The sequence below is a fragment of the Anas acuta genome, chromosome 17 (genome assembly GCF_963932015.1).
Source record: "Anas acuta chromosome 17, bAnaAcu1.1, whole genome shotgun sequence".
Classification (NCBI taxonomy): Eukaryota; Metazoa; Chordata; class Aves; order Anseriformes; family Anatidae; genus Anas; species Anas acuta.
In genome coordinates, this window is record NC_088995.1 from 1,505,290 (window position 1) to 1,521,926 (window position 16,637).

A 16,637-nucleotide genomic window follows, 5' to 3' on the forward strand; every position below is an offset into this window, starting at 1 on the left:
ACCAGAAAGACAAACTGAGTGCACATGACAGATCGCCACCGCTCCCACCAGCAAAAGACAGAACTGCTACGTTATTTATCTTAACCCCGTTAATCCTTGCCCCATTGGTAAACTCTTTTAAACCAATGGTTTAGACACTACTCCTAAACCTATTCCAGTGATTTTACTGCGTGATAAGTAATTCATGCTGGGAATTGCTGGTTGATTGGGGATCTGTCCTTGGTTCAGGCTCTAACACAAAAGGATTTGTGCTAAGAAGAGTCCAGGTCACTTTTCTTTCTACACAGTGCTTCAGCTGAAGCTGTTTGGGAGCTTCCAATAACAGCAGCTCCAGTCCTTGGGATCACTCAGCACTGCAAGAACAGGTCCCTGTCAAGTCCCAGATTTTTATGCTTGGATTTATGTCTGTGTACCATATAGAGATAGTCCAGATACTCCCAGCAAGAGAACAAAGTCTGGCAAATTATTGGTGACCACTAAACATGACAGGGCAAGGGGATTCAAGTGATTAGGGTCCAAACCCAGCAGGAGATGCTGCCTCTGTCAGGCAGGAATTTCCTCTCAGAAACTGAACTTATTTTGTCAACATTTCTCTGACCAAGGACCACAAGGCCAAGCCCTTCAGGAGGTTTGGGGTGTACTCACTCAGTCGAGTATCCGCAAAAAGCTGGTTTATGCTCTGCACGTAGCCTTCCTTCTTCCCTCTGAAAACGGCACTTGCTACAACTTTTTGCTGTAACTGTTTTGAGAAGGAACAAAACATCCTTTACCCTCTTAGAGTTTGTCCATGGGCAACATCAGCACTTATAAAGTATGCAGCATTACTGAACAACACCATTCTTCCACTTATGCATTATCTTCCTGGCTGATGTGGCATTTTTTCCAGAATCTTTACCTTTTTATTTTCTATAACACAGGAGTAAGCTAATAAGGGCTAAAGAGTCTTACAGATCCTTCCTTTCTTATTTATGTATATATTCTATTTTGATGAAATGTTGTTTTAACACCATAAGATGTGCATCTTTAGAACTGCACTGTACACTGCAAGTGCCACTGAAACACTTAATTCCAGTCTGAGAAATATTTGCTCAGCACAAGGAACAGTGGCCTGTCAGAAAGTACAGTTTGCATTTGAAAGAATTCACCAGCAAGCACGTATCGCATGTTCACAGCGTGTTTCAACTTGCATGTTAGCATCCCATGTATTAGTTACCTGCACTTTCCTCTCAGCAGTGACACCTCTGCAGTATTTTCTTACTAGGTTCCTAATGCAGATTTTCTTTAGCATCTCAGATGTCTGCATTAAAACAAAAAAAAAGGAAAAAAAGAAGTGAGGCTGTGCAGACAACAGCTCCTGCAGTCCTAAAGGCAGCTTGGATCAGGCAATTTTGTTAATATCCAGTCACAAATCCATCTCTGCTCCCCCAGCGCACAGCCCGACCTACAGAGCGCCTTTATCACCAGAGCAAGGTCACTGCCCACGCAGCAGCTGAAGGACACAGGACACCAAATGGCTGAGTTATTACCACAGCTACTGAAAGCAGCAAACACCAGCTGTCACCCACACACGACTGCAGCGCTGTGCAGGTAGCATGCCATTAGCGTTATTCTTTACGTTACCTTCAGCTTTAGCTTTTTATCTTCCTGTGCCCACCTGCCCTGCTGCGTACTGGCCACAGCCAGCATGGGAGTGATCTGTTCTGGGCCCAATCTTCCTGATCAAAGAGGCAGTAACAAATATCAGCAGCTGTTTCTAAATGAATATTCTGCTGGAAGCAATTAGAGTTTGTCCAATTCATGCACTGTGGATAGCTGTCCTGCCAAATCCCAAACACAGGATGAAATGCTACTTGTCTATCTGTGCTGACAGTTTTAGAATTAATCCCAAGATGTTTTGTTTTTCATAGAGCTCGTAAGGTCACTTTTCTGTTAGCACATCTTCCATTCTACTGCTTAAAACAAGGCTCCCTCCTTCCTCTTGGAAACCTGAGTGACGGTGCCATCCCTCCCACTCCCATCCTCCCCCAGATACAAAGGATCTCAAAGTCTCTTGCAGGCGCTGCCACCATGCAAGGACAGAGGACAGGCCAGCAGATCACTGCTCTTTTCCTATGTGAACGCACAAACAACCACAGAACAGAAGCCACCTTTATCATTCCCAAAGCCCACAGCAAATCTCACCTCTTCCAGGATAGAAGGAGGTCGGAGCCAGCTCTTGTCCAAAACATTTTTTGGAACGTGGTCTCTGAGCTTCATGAAATAGTTGTACTGCACAAGCCGCACAAATTCAATGTTCTCTGGGCAAAGAGGTTTCTTCCGATTGATGAAGCCATTTATGAATCTACAGAAAGCATCCAAACCAGAACTTACATCTTATGTTCAGAAGTCAATGGGCATGTTAGGAGAGTCATAAAAGGCACATAACGGGATAGTAAACTGCTGACATTCACATGCACTATCATCTGTGTTACCATGATAGCAAGGGATCTTAAGCTCTGTAACATGCTGAACATTAACATGTTTTTCCAAGTTCCATTGAACAAAACAGCACCTTAGATTTAAAAAGAAAGATAAACACCACTTCAGAAGTTGTGTTTAAGGGTGTGGAGAGGCAGGACCATGTAAGAGGTGGTAAGATACCTGGAGAGAAAGGACAGGCATGCAAAGGATTCATTTGGAGATCCTTCGTACCCCTACAAGCAGAACAACAGAAATCTGTGCAAGCTGGAAAATTCATGAAGAGAAGACAGGATTTACTGATCAAGCCTACCTGGCAACTCTACTCCTAGCAACAGTGATATGGGTATGAGGATGGTTTTGACTATCACCATGCTGTGACCCATCATCTGTAGCCCTCCCCATGACAACCACACAGTGATAATTACTTCCTGATTATCTGAACAGCCCACGTCCTCTTCTTGGCCTCCTTCCGTGCCAGTGCTCCTCGCCAGCAGGCCTCCAGCTTGATAGCTGAAAGAATTAGTCAGTTACTTATGTTAGTGTCAGAGGTCCTATGCAATGCTATCCTGTGAATTCACAGAGCAGAAATTATAACTGTTTCTTTTGCAGCTCTTCCCATAAGCTGATCTTTACAGTAAGAAGCTGAGAACATTTTATTCTCCGTAATAACTGGCTGATCCAGCACTACGTGCACCGAAAAGCTCAACATCAAAGCAGTGTCAGACCTTGCCATCACTCAGGCTCCCACTGTACCCTGTGCACAGCACGCAGACCATCTTAGAAAGCTGGCCTTTGAGCCTCTAGTATTACACAGCAGCCTGTCCACTGTGATCAGGTTTAATCCCCTAGCAGTTAGCTGAGCAATCCCTTGGCACCCAAAACCCATCCCCACATGCACAGCAGAGGGTGCTGCCGCTGCACAGCTTGGCCTGAAGAGGCCAAGAGCAGTAGGTGGTGTGAGGAGCTACACAAAACTAAAGGGACCTCTAAGTTTCCCACTTAGTTATCACCTGCATCTGAACCTAACACTCACAGACCTGCGGGGAAGCTGTGAGTGCTACCCACAGCAAAATGGATTCAAGGCTTCCCAAAGCTACAACTCCTATTGGAAAACATAGCCCTAAGAAGAGAATCCTTGATTTTAGAGCCCATACCTGCTTCTCTCTTCTTCTGGTACTCCCTCTTCCCAAGGCATCCTTTGTATTTGGCTTGTAGTCTTGAAACTATCAAAAAAAAAAAGCAGAGATATTGCTTGTATCTGCAGAATCACTGCATTTAGGAATTGAGCTCTAAATCTCAGTGATTAAACACCTTGTGCAGGATTTCCTGTGTCTGTCGCACTCACTGTGCACAGGAACAAAGGTACCAAAAGACCAACAAAACAGGAACAAAAGCAGCCTGTGTAGGAAAGCGTGACTTTAGGCAGTCCCACGCATTTCAAGTGGGTACAAACGGGTAATACTGGGATCAAGGACAGGTGGCATCCCAATCCCTGGGGAAAGGGACTTAGGGCATCCAGACACTGTCCAACAGTGTCACTAGTAGGACCGAAGTGGGGAAGTAGCTCTAAAAGAGGTATATACCCAGGACTCAGGCAACAGCTACTGACTTGTCCCCACCCTGTAAAAGACTGAGTTTTCCTTAGAATCTTCATAACTATGCAGACCAGGGATGGTCTCAGCTCTCATCATATTCATCTGCTAAATCAAGAAGCACTGTCCGCTCAGGCTCTGCTATTTCATCTGTCATAAAGGTTGGAAAAGATCTCCAAGATCATCTGGTCCAACCATCGAACTATATGATAAACTATATGATAAAGGGAACTGCAGCCATACCCAAGAGGTGCTTTCTGATTTCAAATGCATCTTCAGTAGCAAACAAGGTCTTTGGGAAACGAATGAATATTTTGGTTCTGAAAAAGAGACCAGGAAAAGGAGACAGTTTGTTCATGGTGAGCCATCATTTCAGCTGCCCTAATCAGGCTCAGACCTCCAACTAGCTGTAGTACTGACAAGTTAATCTCTTTCCTCATTTGTCTAGCTGGCACATCCTGAAAAAGGCAGGCAGGTTGCCTCAGGCTGCTCAAGCAAGCAAGAAGGCCTGGAGCTGAACCAAGGCAGCTCATCCCTCATAACCCAGAGATGGAGGAAACTAGGCTAGATTCAAGATTCCATGGAAATACAAAGAGGAAAATAAAGTGGAAATTTATACATCTGGGTTTCTTATTTATCCCCTTGCCCTGTGTATTTTACTTGTAAGTTTACTTGTTTTAAAGTCACTAATCAGTAGCTCTCAGGTTTGCAGATCCAGGTAGGTAACACGGTAAGCAAGAGCCAAGCTTAAAGGATCTGTTCATACTACCATGCCTTGTGGCTGTCTGGAAGGATAATGTGGTGACTTGTAGTCACAGACAGAACAGACGATCAGAAATGGCAAGCACCATGCAGCTGACCAGCCCGGATGACAGCTAGAGAAAGAAAGTTTACCTCCCTAACTTGTATTCCTCAGGCTTATAACCGAGATGCTTGATGAGCCTCTCCACACCCTCAGCTGCTGGCCCATGCCAGTGTGGCCAGGTAGCTGGACACAAAGATTTATACCTGAAAGATTAGCAAGACATCAACATAAATTAAATAGCATTCGAGGAATTTCTCCCTGAACAACCACCACCAGTTTCTACTCCTCACTCAAGGCAGAAGATGCTGAAGCTGATCAAAATGGATATAGGCAAAAAACACCTCTGAAGGTTACATTTAATGCATAGTAAAAAAACCTGACACCTCTGCATCTCAGAACTGGGACGTGACATTTAAACAATCCTTGCTCTAAAGCCCTTATGGGAGGGCAGATTGTACCTGGCTAAAGGGAAGGACAGCTCCTCTTACCTTTGCAAGAAGAGTTCATACTTCCGCCGATACGCAAAGCCAGCTCGTCTCACCCGCAAGTGCTCCATCAGTCCCAGGTATTTCACCTGATGTCGGATCAGGAAATCATCAAACTTCCCTGTGGTATGAACAGATACATTCTGGTAAATACTATCCGTGAAAGCTCACTCACACATTCATCTATTGAGACAGATATGGAAAAATTAAATCCACAACTACCTAAGGCGACATCATAGCTGCTAAAGAAATATGTGCATATTGTACCTAGCGATACCTAAAGCCTCTCCCTTTTTATTCCATTACCTCTGCTGTGTGCTCAGCTTAATGCCTTACCAGGCTCCTTGTTCTCATTTGGTTTAATACAGCGCACATAAGAAGGCTCCTTGGACATCAAGATTTCTATTAGGCTCATCAGACTGTTTTTGAACTGGGTTGCAACCTAAGATGACATTGAAAAAAGCTTGTTTAGCTTTGCAACTCAAGCACTGCAGTCAATGAAATCAACTTATTCACCGCACTCTTCTTAAAACTAAGTAAAAGGCTGACACATGCATTAGTACCACAAAGCTTTAGAAGCATAGTTAATCATCAGTTAACTGGACAGAGTGCTTAGCTGGAATATTTGAATCCCTGCCATACATCTGGACACGCAAGGTAGCTCTTCAGAAACTGAAGGCTGCTAGATGCTGTGCACAGAGCTCATTTTAGAATGATGCATTAATAACAACATTAAGGTCTGTCACATTGTTTGCTGCTGTTTCAGCAACATCACTGTTGAACTGCCAGGAAGTTACCAGGAATATAACATCAGAAAGAAAAAAAAAAATCAGGACTAAGGTCAAGAACAGCAGTTAAATCAGGACTTGGGAAGTTCAGTTTATATTCAAAGTTAAGACTAGACATTGAACTCACAGTCTCTGGCCTCCTCCTGTTGTCTAGTTCTGACAGTAAAAAGCAGTCTCTAATGATTCCATTTTTAGAGTTGCACAGCACCTGAAACAGGATAAATGAGAAACTGTTATAGTTAGCATGAATGCTCTAATTATGATGCTTTTAAGCTTGAGCAGCACAGCTGTAAGGATATTTAACAGAGAACTTCAAGCAACAGTCTCTAGTGCTGAAAGTCAAAGCAGAAGTGACCCCTGCCAGTTATCTGACTTGCTTCACATGTACAGCGTCATGGCTAGAAGTTATGTATCTATTAGAAGGACAGCACGTTCTGTGTTAAAGACTAATCTACAAAGTTTATGGCCCAACTTTCCAAGTTCAAGTCCTCTTAAGTCATCAGGTCACCTATGGGTCCAGCACAAAATTGCTATATCTGTCTTGCACATATATTCATTAGGAGCCTTTCAGTTGATTTTGATTTCATCTGAAGATAATCCTCTTCTACCTAGACAGGCTTCATGTAAGTGCAAGAACAACATGCCTTTTTTCCAGTCTTACCTCTTTCAGGTTTCTATATAGGAGATCATTGTTCTTTTCCAGAAATCCTGAAGAGAAAAAGAAGGTTTAATTCTGTTTGAAGGCTATGCTAAAGTTTCAAGAGCTTAGGAAAAGACCTGATTTTGCTGGGAGGCAAGAACTCAGTATATCAGCAGTCCTGGTACCCTCCCCACAGCCACCTTGTGTCTCAATGGGTCTGCTTAGAATATGATGGTGAGCGTTATTTATTAAGCCACTGGAATAGTGCTATTTCCTGCTGTTACCACTACCAAACACTAGTTCAACAGATGCTTTCTGAGTCTGACTCCAGTCAGTGGCAGCCTGTTGCCCAAGAAGCACAGGCCAACACATTTGAGTTTATCCTTCTACAACTCAGTGCATCTCTGCAGTGCTAAAATTCTGTAGCAGAAGAACAAACTCATTTTTATTTTCCTTCTGAAAATTTACATGCTGGGAATTCATGCTGCATTTGTGTTTAAGACTTCCCAGTAACAGTATCTTCAGATATTTTGTAATTCATCTTCAGGTGGAGTTATTATCTACCGTATTGGCTTAAATACTCAAGTAACTTCTAGCCTGGCATTTTGTTCACTCACCAACAGCACAGTACGTGACTTCTCCTGCATAATGAAGGAGGCGGAAATCCACCCAATCGATTGATTTTCGTGTTTTCTGATCTGCAAGCTTGCGACTACAGGGAGAAAAAAAAAAAAACACCAAGAGAAAAAGCAGCAAACAGATTTCCTCAGCTTGTAGAAAGTGTCCTGCACAAAAACCATCTGTATGACTGCTGGAAGTCTATTAAATGTCTGTTCCTATCAACATGGCTCTGATTATACAGTTATGGCCCATAATCAAAAGATTATCTGTTCATTCTTAACAGCTAATAGCAGAAGCCAGTGCTGGAAAATGGGAGTCATCTACCACACTCTACTGAAAATACCTGCAACCCATCCATTGCCATTTGGCAATGATCACCCTTTCTGGATGGTATTAAGATTTCCTCTTATAACATTTATTTAAATATATTCTCATTGCCTACGTGCTAAAAAGATCACCCGCTTCCTCAGTCTCAAGCTGAAACCAAAGGGGAAGGATTGTTAGAGGTATTTTGCCCTAGAACAAGAACACAAATACAAAGGAGGAATCAGTTTTTGAGAACAGAAGAAAAATTTTAGTAAGCAAGGGCTGGAAAAAAAAAAGAGCAACTTAATAATTTAAGTTTCAGCTTTGTAAGCAGGCACTAACAGCACAGAATTGTGTGTCACAATAGCACATTAGTACATCAAAGTTTCCTTCCAAGAACATTACCAAGTACAGATTCTGTTTAAGTAGCTCTAGCACTTCTATTTAAAGCTTTTAATCAGGCAGAGCAGTATTAAGGCACATTGTGGTGACAAGGAAGTTGGCTACAAATTTTCCACTTAGCTGTAATGATCAGAGATCTAGAAACAGTGACAATTCAGCAGCATGACTCTGAATTGATGACTAGTGAAAACCTTTCAGTAGGCTTCTGTTAGAATCTGCCAGAACAGCCTACTGTGCACATCTTAATCAGCCAGCAGAATCAGATCTACAAACATTACAAATTGAGTACTAACTAAAATGCCACTCGTTTGGGAGATTCTAGCAGGGGCACGTTTCTTTTCTCCTCAAACCCAAAGACCACACACAAAGATGAACTCCTCCAAAAGCATTTATGTACACCTCATCACCTCATAGGCTGAGGTCCTGTGCTCCTCCTCTTCACAATACCTTCAGCTTTCCCTGAAGTCAGCTTGGGACAAACTAATTTAATATCCACAAGATTGGTCTTTTTTTTTTTTTTTTTTAATTATTATTGTTATTTTTTAATGCAGTACATGCAAACATGGAATGAAGCAAGATTAAAAGATCATACCCTACCAGGTAGGGCATTACAGTGGGAGACAATGGACAGGCTGCTTGATCTTCTCCAACAAAGCAAAACTGTTCCCTCCCCAGTGCTCTGTTATGGGTGAGAGATGGAAAGAGTTCCCTTTGTGGTAAGATACAAAGCATAAATGCATACGTCACAAAGTGGGCATGATCTCCTACTTTCTCTTCCAGCTTTTCTAAGAAGCTCAAATCAGTTGCTTCACCGGGTCGTAAGCACTCTTCATCCTGAAGCAGCAGGCAACAGATCGAATGTTAATTCCACCTCAAGCTTGGCTATATGAGTCCACAGGAAGCTTACTAGATTTCTTACTAATTAGTGTTTGCATTCAAAAAAGTATCATCAGAGAAACTTGTGTGTTCAAGTCTCTTCCATGTGGAACTGCACAATTAATTGAAATTAAAAAGGTTTCTTGGTATTGCAAAATACGATCCTCATGAAAAACTCCAGGGAGAGTTCCCTTCAGCCTCTCCTATTTCTCCTGCCATCCCTATGAAGGCACAAAGGGTGGCTCCTTCAGATCAGCAGTTTAGGAGCAGTAACAACAGAAGGGAAAGTAAACAAGAGCAAGACCAGGAGCTCAGGAGGAGGAAGGCAGTTCACATTCTTCCTGCCTGCCTGAGCCCTTCTGAAACATCAGGCATCAAGGCTAGCAAGTCACATAAGCACACAGATGGGATGAATTGTCCTTCACGTTTATAAGAGTCTGGATAGCTGGCTTCAGGTAGGAGAAAGAGAGAGAGAGAGAGATCTAGGTCTCTTATCCTGCTGAGAAAGTTGCTGTGGAAGCAGCATAGTTCTTTTAAAATCCACACTTTTTTTAACAAGCAGATATTCTACCCTAGTCTTCAGGGTCTCTGAATACAAAATCTGGCTATTCGTTAGGTTCTGAATAATGCAGAACCATCACATAATTAGAAAAAAAAAAGTTATTATGAACCATTACAATAGAGCACAGGCAGGCACGATAATTTAAGTAGCACAAACTCTGTTCTCACCAGAATGGAGATTATTCCTTTATGCTTCTGCTCAACCAAGTCACAGATGATCTTATTGTTAAAATATGGAATTGGTTCCCACTGGAAATAAAAGGAGAAAAAATAAAAGGTTTATAGGGAGGGAAGTCTTTTCCCAGCAATTTTTAAGTTCTTTAGGGCCAGGCTCTGATCCCACTGAAGATCAGTATAGCAAATTAGAACCAAGCCCAGCAACCCATTCCCCCTACATCACAGTCTTCCTGTTCTCAGCAGCCTAGACAATCCTCTCTTATCTACATTAGTGCGCTCCCTCTTTCAATGTCTCGCACTGTGGAGTTCATTTCTACAAGGATATTGTGCCTGTTAACCTTCTGAGTTTTGGGGACTGTCCTACTCCTTTCATAGGTGATGCAAATTAAGTCTAGGCTGAATTACACTGCAAAAATGGTTACAGAATGGGATCCATGGCTATCCTACACATCTCACATGACGAATGCACAGATGAACTGTCCAGATTTGTGAATCTTCTCCTGGGTGAAAGAATGACAGGTATACGCTGAAGCAGAATACATTTAGGAGAAGTATTTAAAATTAGTATATAAATACACAAAAAGGATAGTGTTCCATGTAGGCAGAAGGAAACATGGCAATTAAAGAAAGCAAGATGCCTTCTTCATTGATGATCAAAAGCGTTCTGTGTAACGGCTGTTCAAAGGAATAAGAGGGGTGGGGGAATAATAAATTACCTCTATCCCTTCCAGTTCATACTCCTCCTGCTCTGCTTTCAAGGTCATCTCAATCAACAGCTGCTGGAGTTTCTCATTGCAGTAATTAATGCAGAACTGCTCAAAGCTTCAGAGTTGTTAAGTGAGAATTAGTTTTTAATTATTTCATGAATACAATCTTATTTCTCACACCACAACCTACTATTTCCCAGTCAAACAGTCTGCAGTGATTAGGAAAAACAGAACTTTGACTTTAGAAAGCTACTTTTTAACATGCCTGTAGTTTTTAAAGCCTTAAATCTTCCACCTAAAATAAATAAATACTGCATATATTCTTTTTACAGTGTTACACCAATGGCTTAAATCAGGGCAAGCAGACTTAGCTAAAGCTTTTACTAGAGGGATCAGCTAATCCAGAGCATTTGCAGACACCTGTAGCGTGTTTTTGCTGGGACAAGACTGTGCTCAAGAAGCCCTGTAGCACTCAGCACATGCTCCTGCCACTAGGACAAATTACCCCAGGTCTCAGGAACTGTTGTTACCTGTTTGTGTCCAGCACTTCAAAACCATAGATATCCAGAAGGCCAATAACTGTTTTCTGAGTTGAATCCTGTTAAAGACACCATTTGCAACTGTTGTTTAGCTGATGCTTCCTCCTTGCATGATTTCATGTTCCTTTTTTCATGTAAATTTTAAACTTTCACTTTCAGAGCTTCATGTCACACACCAATGGGGTGGCCACATCAAAGCAGGTAGTTAAGTGTTAAAACTATTTAACACACTGCCTTCCACACTTCGCTAAACAGTTTTCCAGCTTAGAGCTGTGGGATGCCTCTACATCAATTACAAAGTGCCCAAGATATTTGGCAATGAGCGCTGTAGGGCCCCACTGGAAGAACTGTACTCAGTGTTAGGGTGGACACTAGACCAGTTACTAACCTTGTTGGCTAGAGAGCCATTAATTTTGTTGACTAGCCAAGTGAAAGTCCGTCCATAAATTGCCTTTGCAACTGCATCCCGAGCATAGAATGCCAGATCCACATTCAATGGGCTTAGGACCTAAAAATAAAGGTTTGCCAGATACAATAAATAACACGATAATACAATAACAAGAGCAAACTTCTGCAAAACCAGTTCACGCTTCTGGCTTGGAGAATCAGCAGTTGTTGCAAGCTGAACATTGAGCTACAGTATATCCGAACTGTGACTACTTAGATCTTTATTTACTATTAAAATTATTTCAATTATTTCAGTCTGGTACATCTCCACATGCCAGCAGGACTGTGAGATACTACATTTCAGAGAATACTAAATATAGAAATGTGAGGAAGAGTATTTTGATTTTTTTTTAGTTTTATTTTATTAAACTTTGTACAAAATGCTCAAAGAACACTTTATATCAGAGCTTTATTTTATTTATGCTGTCTGGTTTCCCAAGAAGCACTTCAGGGACAAAACAAAAGGAAATTGGCTCACATACACACTGCTTGCATGTCTGTTCCTAGCTTATTAGTAGTTACTACTTCATTCAGCAGTAAAATTCATAAATAAATGAATATATATATAAATATATATATATTCCTAATGTTAAAGTCTCAGACTAGAACAGAAAGGAAACATGGGTGAGAAGGACAGCCAACATTATCTGTTTTTACTGTAACACTGCTGAGAACAGAGCTCCTTATCTGTCACTACCACTAGCTGCAGTGGCTCCCAGCTGCTAGGGTTACACAGCACTACCCCGTACCTCTTCGGATCGGGCTTCGATCTTCCGATGGGTGAGAGCTTCTTGCAGAATGGACAAGTGGACACCTAGCAGCTGTAGAGGAATAAATACTGCTCTCAGCATGGCCAACAGGAGATTGCTGAAACAGCATTGTGTGATTGATGTGTCATCCTCCCCCCTTCAAGTGTTCACACACTGTGCTGGGGGAAAAAAAAGGAGGGGGGGCTACAGTCCTACAGTTTGAGATCATTTATAGCAAGACCTGGGTATTTATATAGCTGTCTGTCTGCTTTGGGGAACAGACACAAAGAGAGAAAGAAACAGCACGGTTAAGTCTTTCTTCATACCACTTGTAATACTAGCACTACCTGGGAAGCGAAAGATACCTTTGAGATCCATTTGATCTGAGTGCCATTGCGAATGATGGCATGCCCGTTGCTATCTTCCTCAAACTGAATGTTCCCCAGGTGCAGGACACTAGCAACAATTCCAAAGAGATGCTAATACAGAGAAATACACCATTAGAAAACAGGTTGCCAGAGTGTCATGAATGGTACTAATTTTCTCTGCACATGTTCATAAACAGAGTATGGCTAGGCTGAAGGAGGTGAGTCAGACAATCTGTTTCAGATATCACACTGTACCAAGCAATAATGTTCCCTACTCACCCAGTCCACCCTCCTCCTCCTCACCCCTTGAAAAAGATGTCCTGTTCCATCTTTAACACATCTCCCAAGCAGGACTGCCTCCATCACTTTCAAAGGGAACACCACACTGCTTACATCGGATTCACTTTATTGTGCTCATTCCCTTTTAATTTCCTTACCTCTAAATCTTTCTCAGTAAAGTCAATGATAGAAAAAGCTTTGCGGACTATTTTCCAGTCATTCTTGTCGTTAATAGAAAACACTTTGGCACATCGACCCTACACATTAAGAGAAAGATGAATTAGTAAAATTTGTTGGTAAAGCAATTTTATCGTCAACAACAAACACAGCCTGGCCACAATATTTTCATTTCCACTTTTCTTCAGCTTGTATAGATGCAGTCTGCACCCTGAGGCTATCACAGCCAGAACAGTCCCTGCTACAAAAGCTGATGTTTGCAAGCAATTTGCCTCTGAGTTTCATCCTAACATGACACACAGCGAGATGTTCTCAGTGGTTTGCAGAGCACCGTCTTGGTGAGTTAAGGAAGCTGCATTTGGAGATCCCTACAATTCCAGAAGTGTGAGAGAGAGAAATTCTCACTGACCTGTATAAGATAAGCATACTTCTGGGGGTTGCGCTCCAGCCCAAGCCAACAGAGAAGATCCTTGTCTCCGCCCTCTAATAACTGGTAGAAAATATGGAAATTCCTCTCTCCGTGGTTTTGATGGACAACTCGGGATTTCTCAATCAGGTAACTGAGGATGTGCCCTCCTACCGGAGCTCCCTAGCAGAACAAAGCAGTCAGGTCAACACCAGAAGCTAAGTAACATCACTGAGATGGCTGTTTATCCACACGTAGGAGGAAGAATCAGGAGATGCATGTTACTGCTGTTACTTACCTGTTTTTTCTGTTTAAGAATTAGTATCCAACAGCAGTACAAGCTGTATGTAAAGAGTTTTCTCTCCTTCTAGTGCAACTTATGCTTCACAATATATATATAAGTTCCCACTGAGTACCAGCAGCATTGCCAGTAATGTAGGAAGCTTTCAGGATATATAACTAGTCGCCTTACTTACAAAATGCATGACCTGTAAAAATAAGGTCAGAAATCTGCAGTGCTAGTAAGCCTTAATAAATCCTCTGCTGCCTGGTAAGTGTCCAAGAGCTTCACTGATACAGCTTGCTTTAATAGCGGTCCATTAAGTTTGTTCTCACCTTAAAATCAAATTGGATATCCATGTATTTCCCAAATCTACTTGAGTTGTCATTACGCAGAGTTTTTGCATTTCCAAAAGCCTATGGATAAATAGATAAATCGAGTCACTTCTCATCTTATCGAGAACCTGACACTCAAAATAGGACAGAGTTCCAGTTACAAAGGTTTGCTGCATCAGCTGAGGCTCACTACAGAATCTAGAGGGATTAAAGAAACATGAACTAATGTATTCCATAGCTTTAATTGGAACTCAGCTAAACAAATTATGTCTCTTTCTAGTGTAACCTGTAACTGAAGCCACAAGGAACTCTTGTATGGTGTACAGTTTCTTCATACTCCCAGTTTCAGCTATTCTCCAGTATTAAACCGAGTTTAAAATTTCTAAATATTAAATGACATTAAATCCTAAGCATTTTCTCAGACATTGTGCTCTAAAGAGGCTGTTCCTGGATGCAAGTGTATAGGCAGGCATGAAAGTCTTGTGGAGTGAGGCCATCAACAACTCTTTTCGTTATGCCCATTTAGTTTTTACCTCCAGAACAGGATTGGACAGTAGCAGACGATCACGGACGATCTGCAGCTGCTCTGTAGTTGGACAGGTTACTGCATAGTATTGCAAGATCTTCTTGGAAGCCTCTGTCTTTCCAGCTCCACTCTCCCCAGAGATGAGGATGAAATGGTTGTTGTATTCACTGCACATCACCCGGTAGGCATTGTCAGCTATGGCATATCTGAACAAGGATCACAAAAATACCCAGAGATGAAGCATCCATCAGAAAGGTGTGTACTCCTCAGTTAACATCACAGGCATTGGATGTGATGGGAAAGCAGAGCTCAAAACAAAAGTCTACAACCTAGAATCTCACAGTGAAAACAGTCTCTGAGGGACAGAAAAGGCTTGTTCTTCTTCCACTGTTGCTGTAGGATTTAAACAGGCTACATGTATTTATACTGAATGTAGTTTACAGGCAGTGAAGACTCCCTCTTCTAAAGCAGAGTTTTGATTCCAGTAGAGGGAAAATCCCAACTTCTGCTTATAGAGACAGATACAAAAATAACCAGTAGTAGAGGCTTCATTGCATATGCTAATTAGCAAAGAAAGAGGAAAAACAAAAACAAAACCCAACCAACTCAAATCACCTGACAACTTCCAAACACCAACAAAATTCTGGCTGAGAATTCTGAATTTCAGATTTCCTCCCCCTCCTGGCAAGCCCAAGGAGAGGCCATACAGGAGCATTACACTAGTCTTGAAGGCACACACAGGACTATCTCAGTCCCTCGTCTCCTACAGTTCCCCCCAATCACTTCTGCAGTCTTTCTGTTCCCCTTTTATTCTCAGTCAGCTAAAAGACAGAAACAAATTCAACCTTACCTACTGAAAGATGAAAATATCAGCATCCACCAGACCTAGTGACACCTGGATAGATATATCCTTGTTGCTAGTACACAGCATCACAGGGGAAATCCAATGTGTTAATATAAGCTGAAGTTTTATGGGTCCTACTTACAGATGTGGTGGCAGTTCAAAGAAGTTCACCCCTCGATAAAGCTGCATCTGTGTCACTGTGTAGATATCCAGCTCTTTGTAAGGGTTGACAGACACAAGAAGAGTACCAATATATGTCTGCAGGGAGAAAGACCACACACAGGTAGGAAATCTGTACCAGCACTAGAATGACAGCTCCTGAAAGAAGAGTCAAGTACAGCAGCACATTACGTAAAAACAACTGAAAAGGATGGCACAGAATTGGAAAAAAAAAAAAACACAACCACCTCCCTTCTCCCCCCCCACAAAAAAACAAACAAACAAACAGAAAACCCTCATCTACTGGCTTTACCATTTCCAAACCTCAAAGCCAACACTAAACTTCCAAAACCTACCCCGCTGATGGTGGAGTTCAATGATAAAGCAAGCTTAGAGCCTTACATTACCACTCAGTTGGGTACTACCAACACCTAACAAGGTTTGTTGTCTCTCTGCTCAATGAAACCAAAGCTGGAAGAGTGTGCTCAGTGTTCTCTGTATTGATAGTTCTTCTGCCCCTGCAGCGTCAGCTTACATCCTATCTAGGTGGGCTATACACACACCCACCCTACTACAACCTCTTCAACCTACTACAGGCTGCATGAATCCACATGGCCAACACTCACACTAGACCACGTACTTACATAGATGAGGTTCTCTTGGTACCGCTTGCGAAGATTGTTCAGGAAGGAGGTCTCACTGGTGTGGGAGTCCAGAAGCACAAAGTCCTGCACCCCAACTCTGTCCCGGGCTATCAAAGCCCCTTCCATGTTTGCATCAGTATTATCTTCCACCTCTTCTTTCTGCAACACAAAGGAGGTGTGATACGGGCTTAGGAGACAGCTGGCAGGGATCCTAGAGGTCAGTTAAGTCCTTCCCCATACTGCAGGGCCAAATCAAGCTTGCACAGGTAACAGCAAGGTGTTCTTAACACCTTTTTCCCAAAAATAGCAATTTCATGCCAGACAAGTGTGCGCTCTAATTTCTTTACGGTCAGGAAGTCAGAGATCCATTGCTGTGATCAGAGAGGAAGACCAAAGCCTCCAGGAAGCCCTCACTATTAGAGCAGTTGTCTGAAACAAACCGAGCTCCAGAGATCTGAGTATGA

At 42.2% G+C, this 16,637-nt stretch overlaps 1 protein-coding gene across 4 annotated transcripts in view; it reads right to left on the reverse strand.

Moving 5' to 3' along the window:
* MYO1H (myosin IH) overlaps positions 1-16,637 on the reverse strand; it is a 34,010-nt gene that overhangs the window by 3,588 nt on the left and 13,785 nt on the right. For all 4 annotated transcript variants that reach the window (XR_011088557.1, XM_068654089.1, XM_068654087.1 and 1 more), the window contains exons 2-26: positions 16,174-16,332; positions 15,513-15,628; positions 14,534-14,732; positions 14,001-14,081; positions 13,389-13,568; positions 12,961-13,059; positions 12,521-12,634; positions 12,156-12,227; positions 11,348-11,467; positions 10,951-11,018; positions 10,430-10,535; positions 9,705-9,785; positions 8,842-8,933; positions 7,388-7,482; positions 6,792-6,838; positions 6,258-6,338; positions 5,679-5,784; positions 5,346-5,463; positions 4,947-5,060; positions 4,296-4,372; positions 3,615-3,683; positions 2,886-2,970; positions 2,182-2,341; positions 1,214-1,297; positions 646-739 (exon numbers count right to left, since the gene is read on the reverse strand). Coding sequence is in view for 3 of the 4 variants with exons in the window: in XM_068654089.1 (XP_068510190.1) it covers positions 646-739; positions 1,214-1,297; positions 2,182-2,341; positions 2,886-2,970; positions 3,615-3,683; positions 4,296-4,372; positions 4,947-5,060; positions 5,346-5,463; positions 5,679-5,784; positions 6,258-6,338; positions 6,792-6,838; positions 7,388-7,482; positions 8,842-8,933; positions 9,705-9,785; positions 10,430-10,535; positions 10,951-11,018; positions 11,348-11,467; positions 12,156-12,227; positions 12,521-12,634; positions 12,961-13,059; positions 13,389-13,568; positions 14,001-14,081; positions 14,534-14,732; positions 15,513-15,628; positions 16,174-16,332 (2,617 nt within the window). In the remaining variant the exon portion in view is untranslated. The remainder of the gene's footprint in view (positions 1-645; positions 740-1,213; positions 1,298-2,181; positions 2,342-2,885; positions 2,971-3,614; positions 3,684-4,295; positions 4,373-4,946; positions 5,061-5,345; positions 5,464-5,678; positions 5,785-6,257; positions 6,339-6,791; positions 6,839-7,387; positions 7,483-8,841; positions 8,934-9,704; positions 9,786-10,429; positions 10,536-10,950; positions 11,019-11,347; positions 11,468-12,155; positions 12,228-12,520; positions 12,635-12,960; positions 13,060-13,388; positions 13,569-14,000; positions 14,082-14,533; positions 14,733-15,512; positions 15,629-16,173; positions 16,333-16,637) is intronic.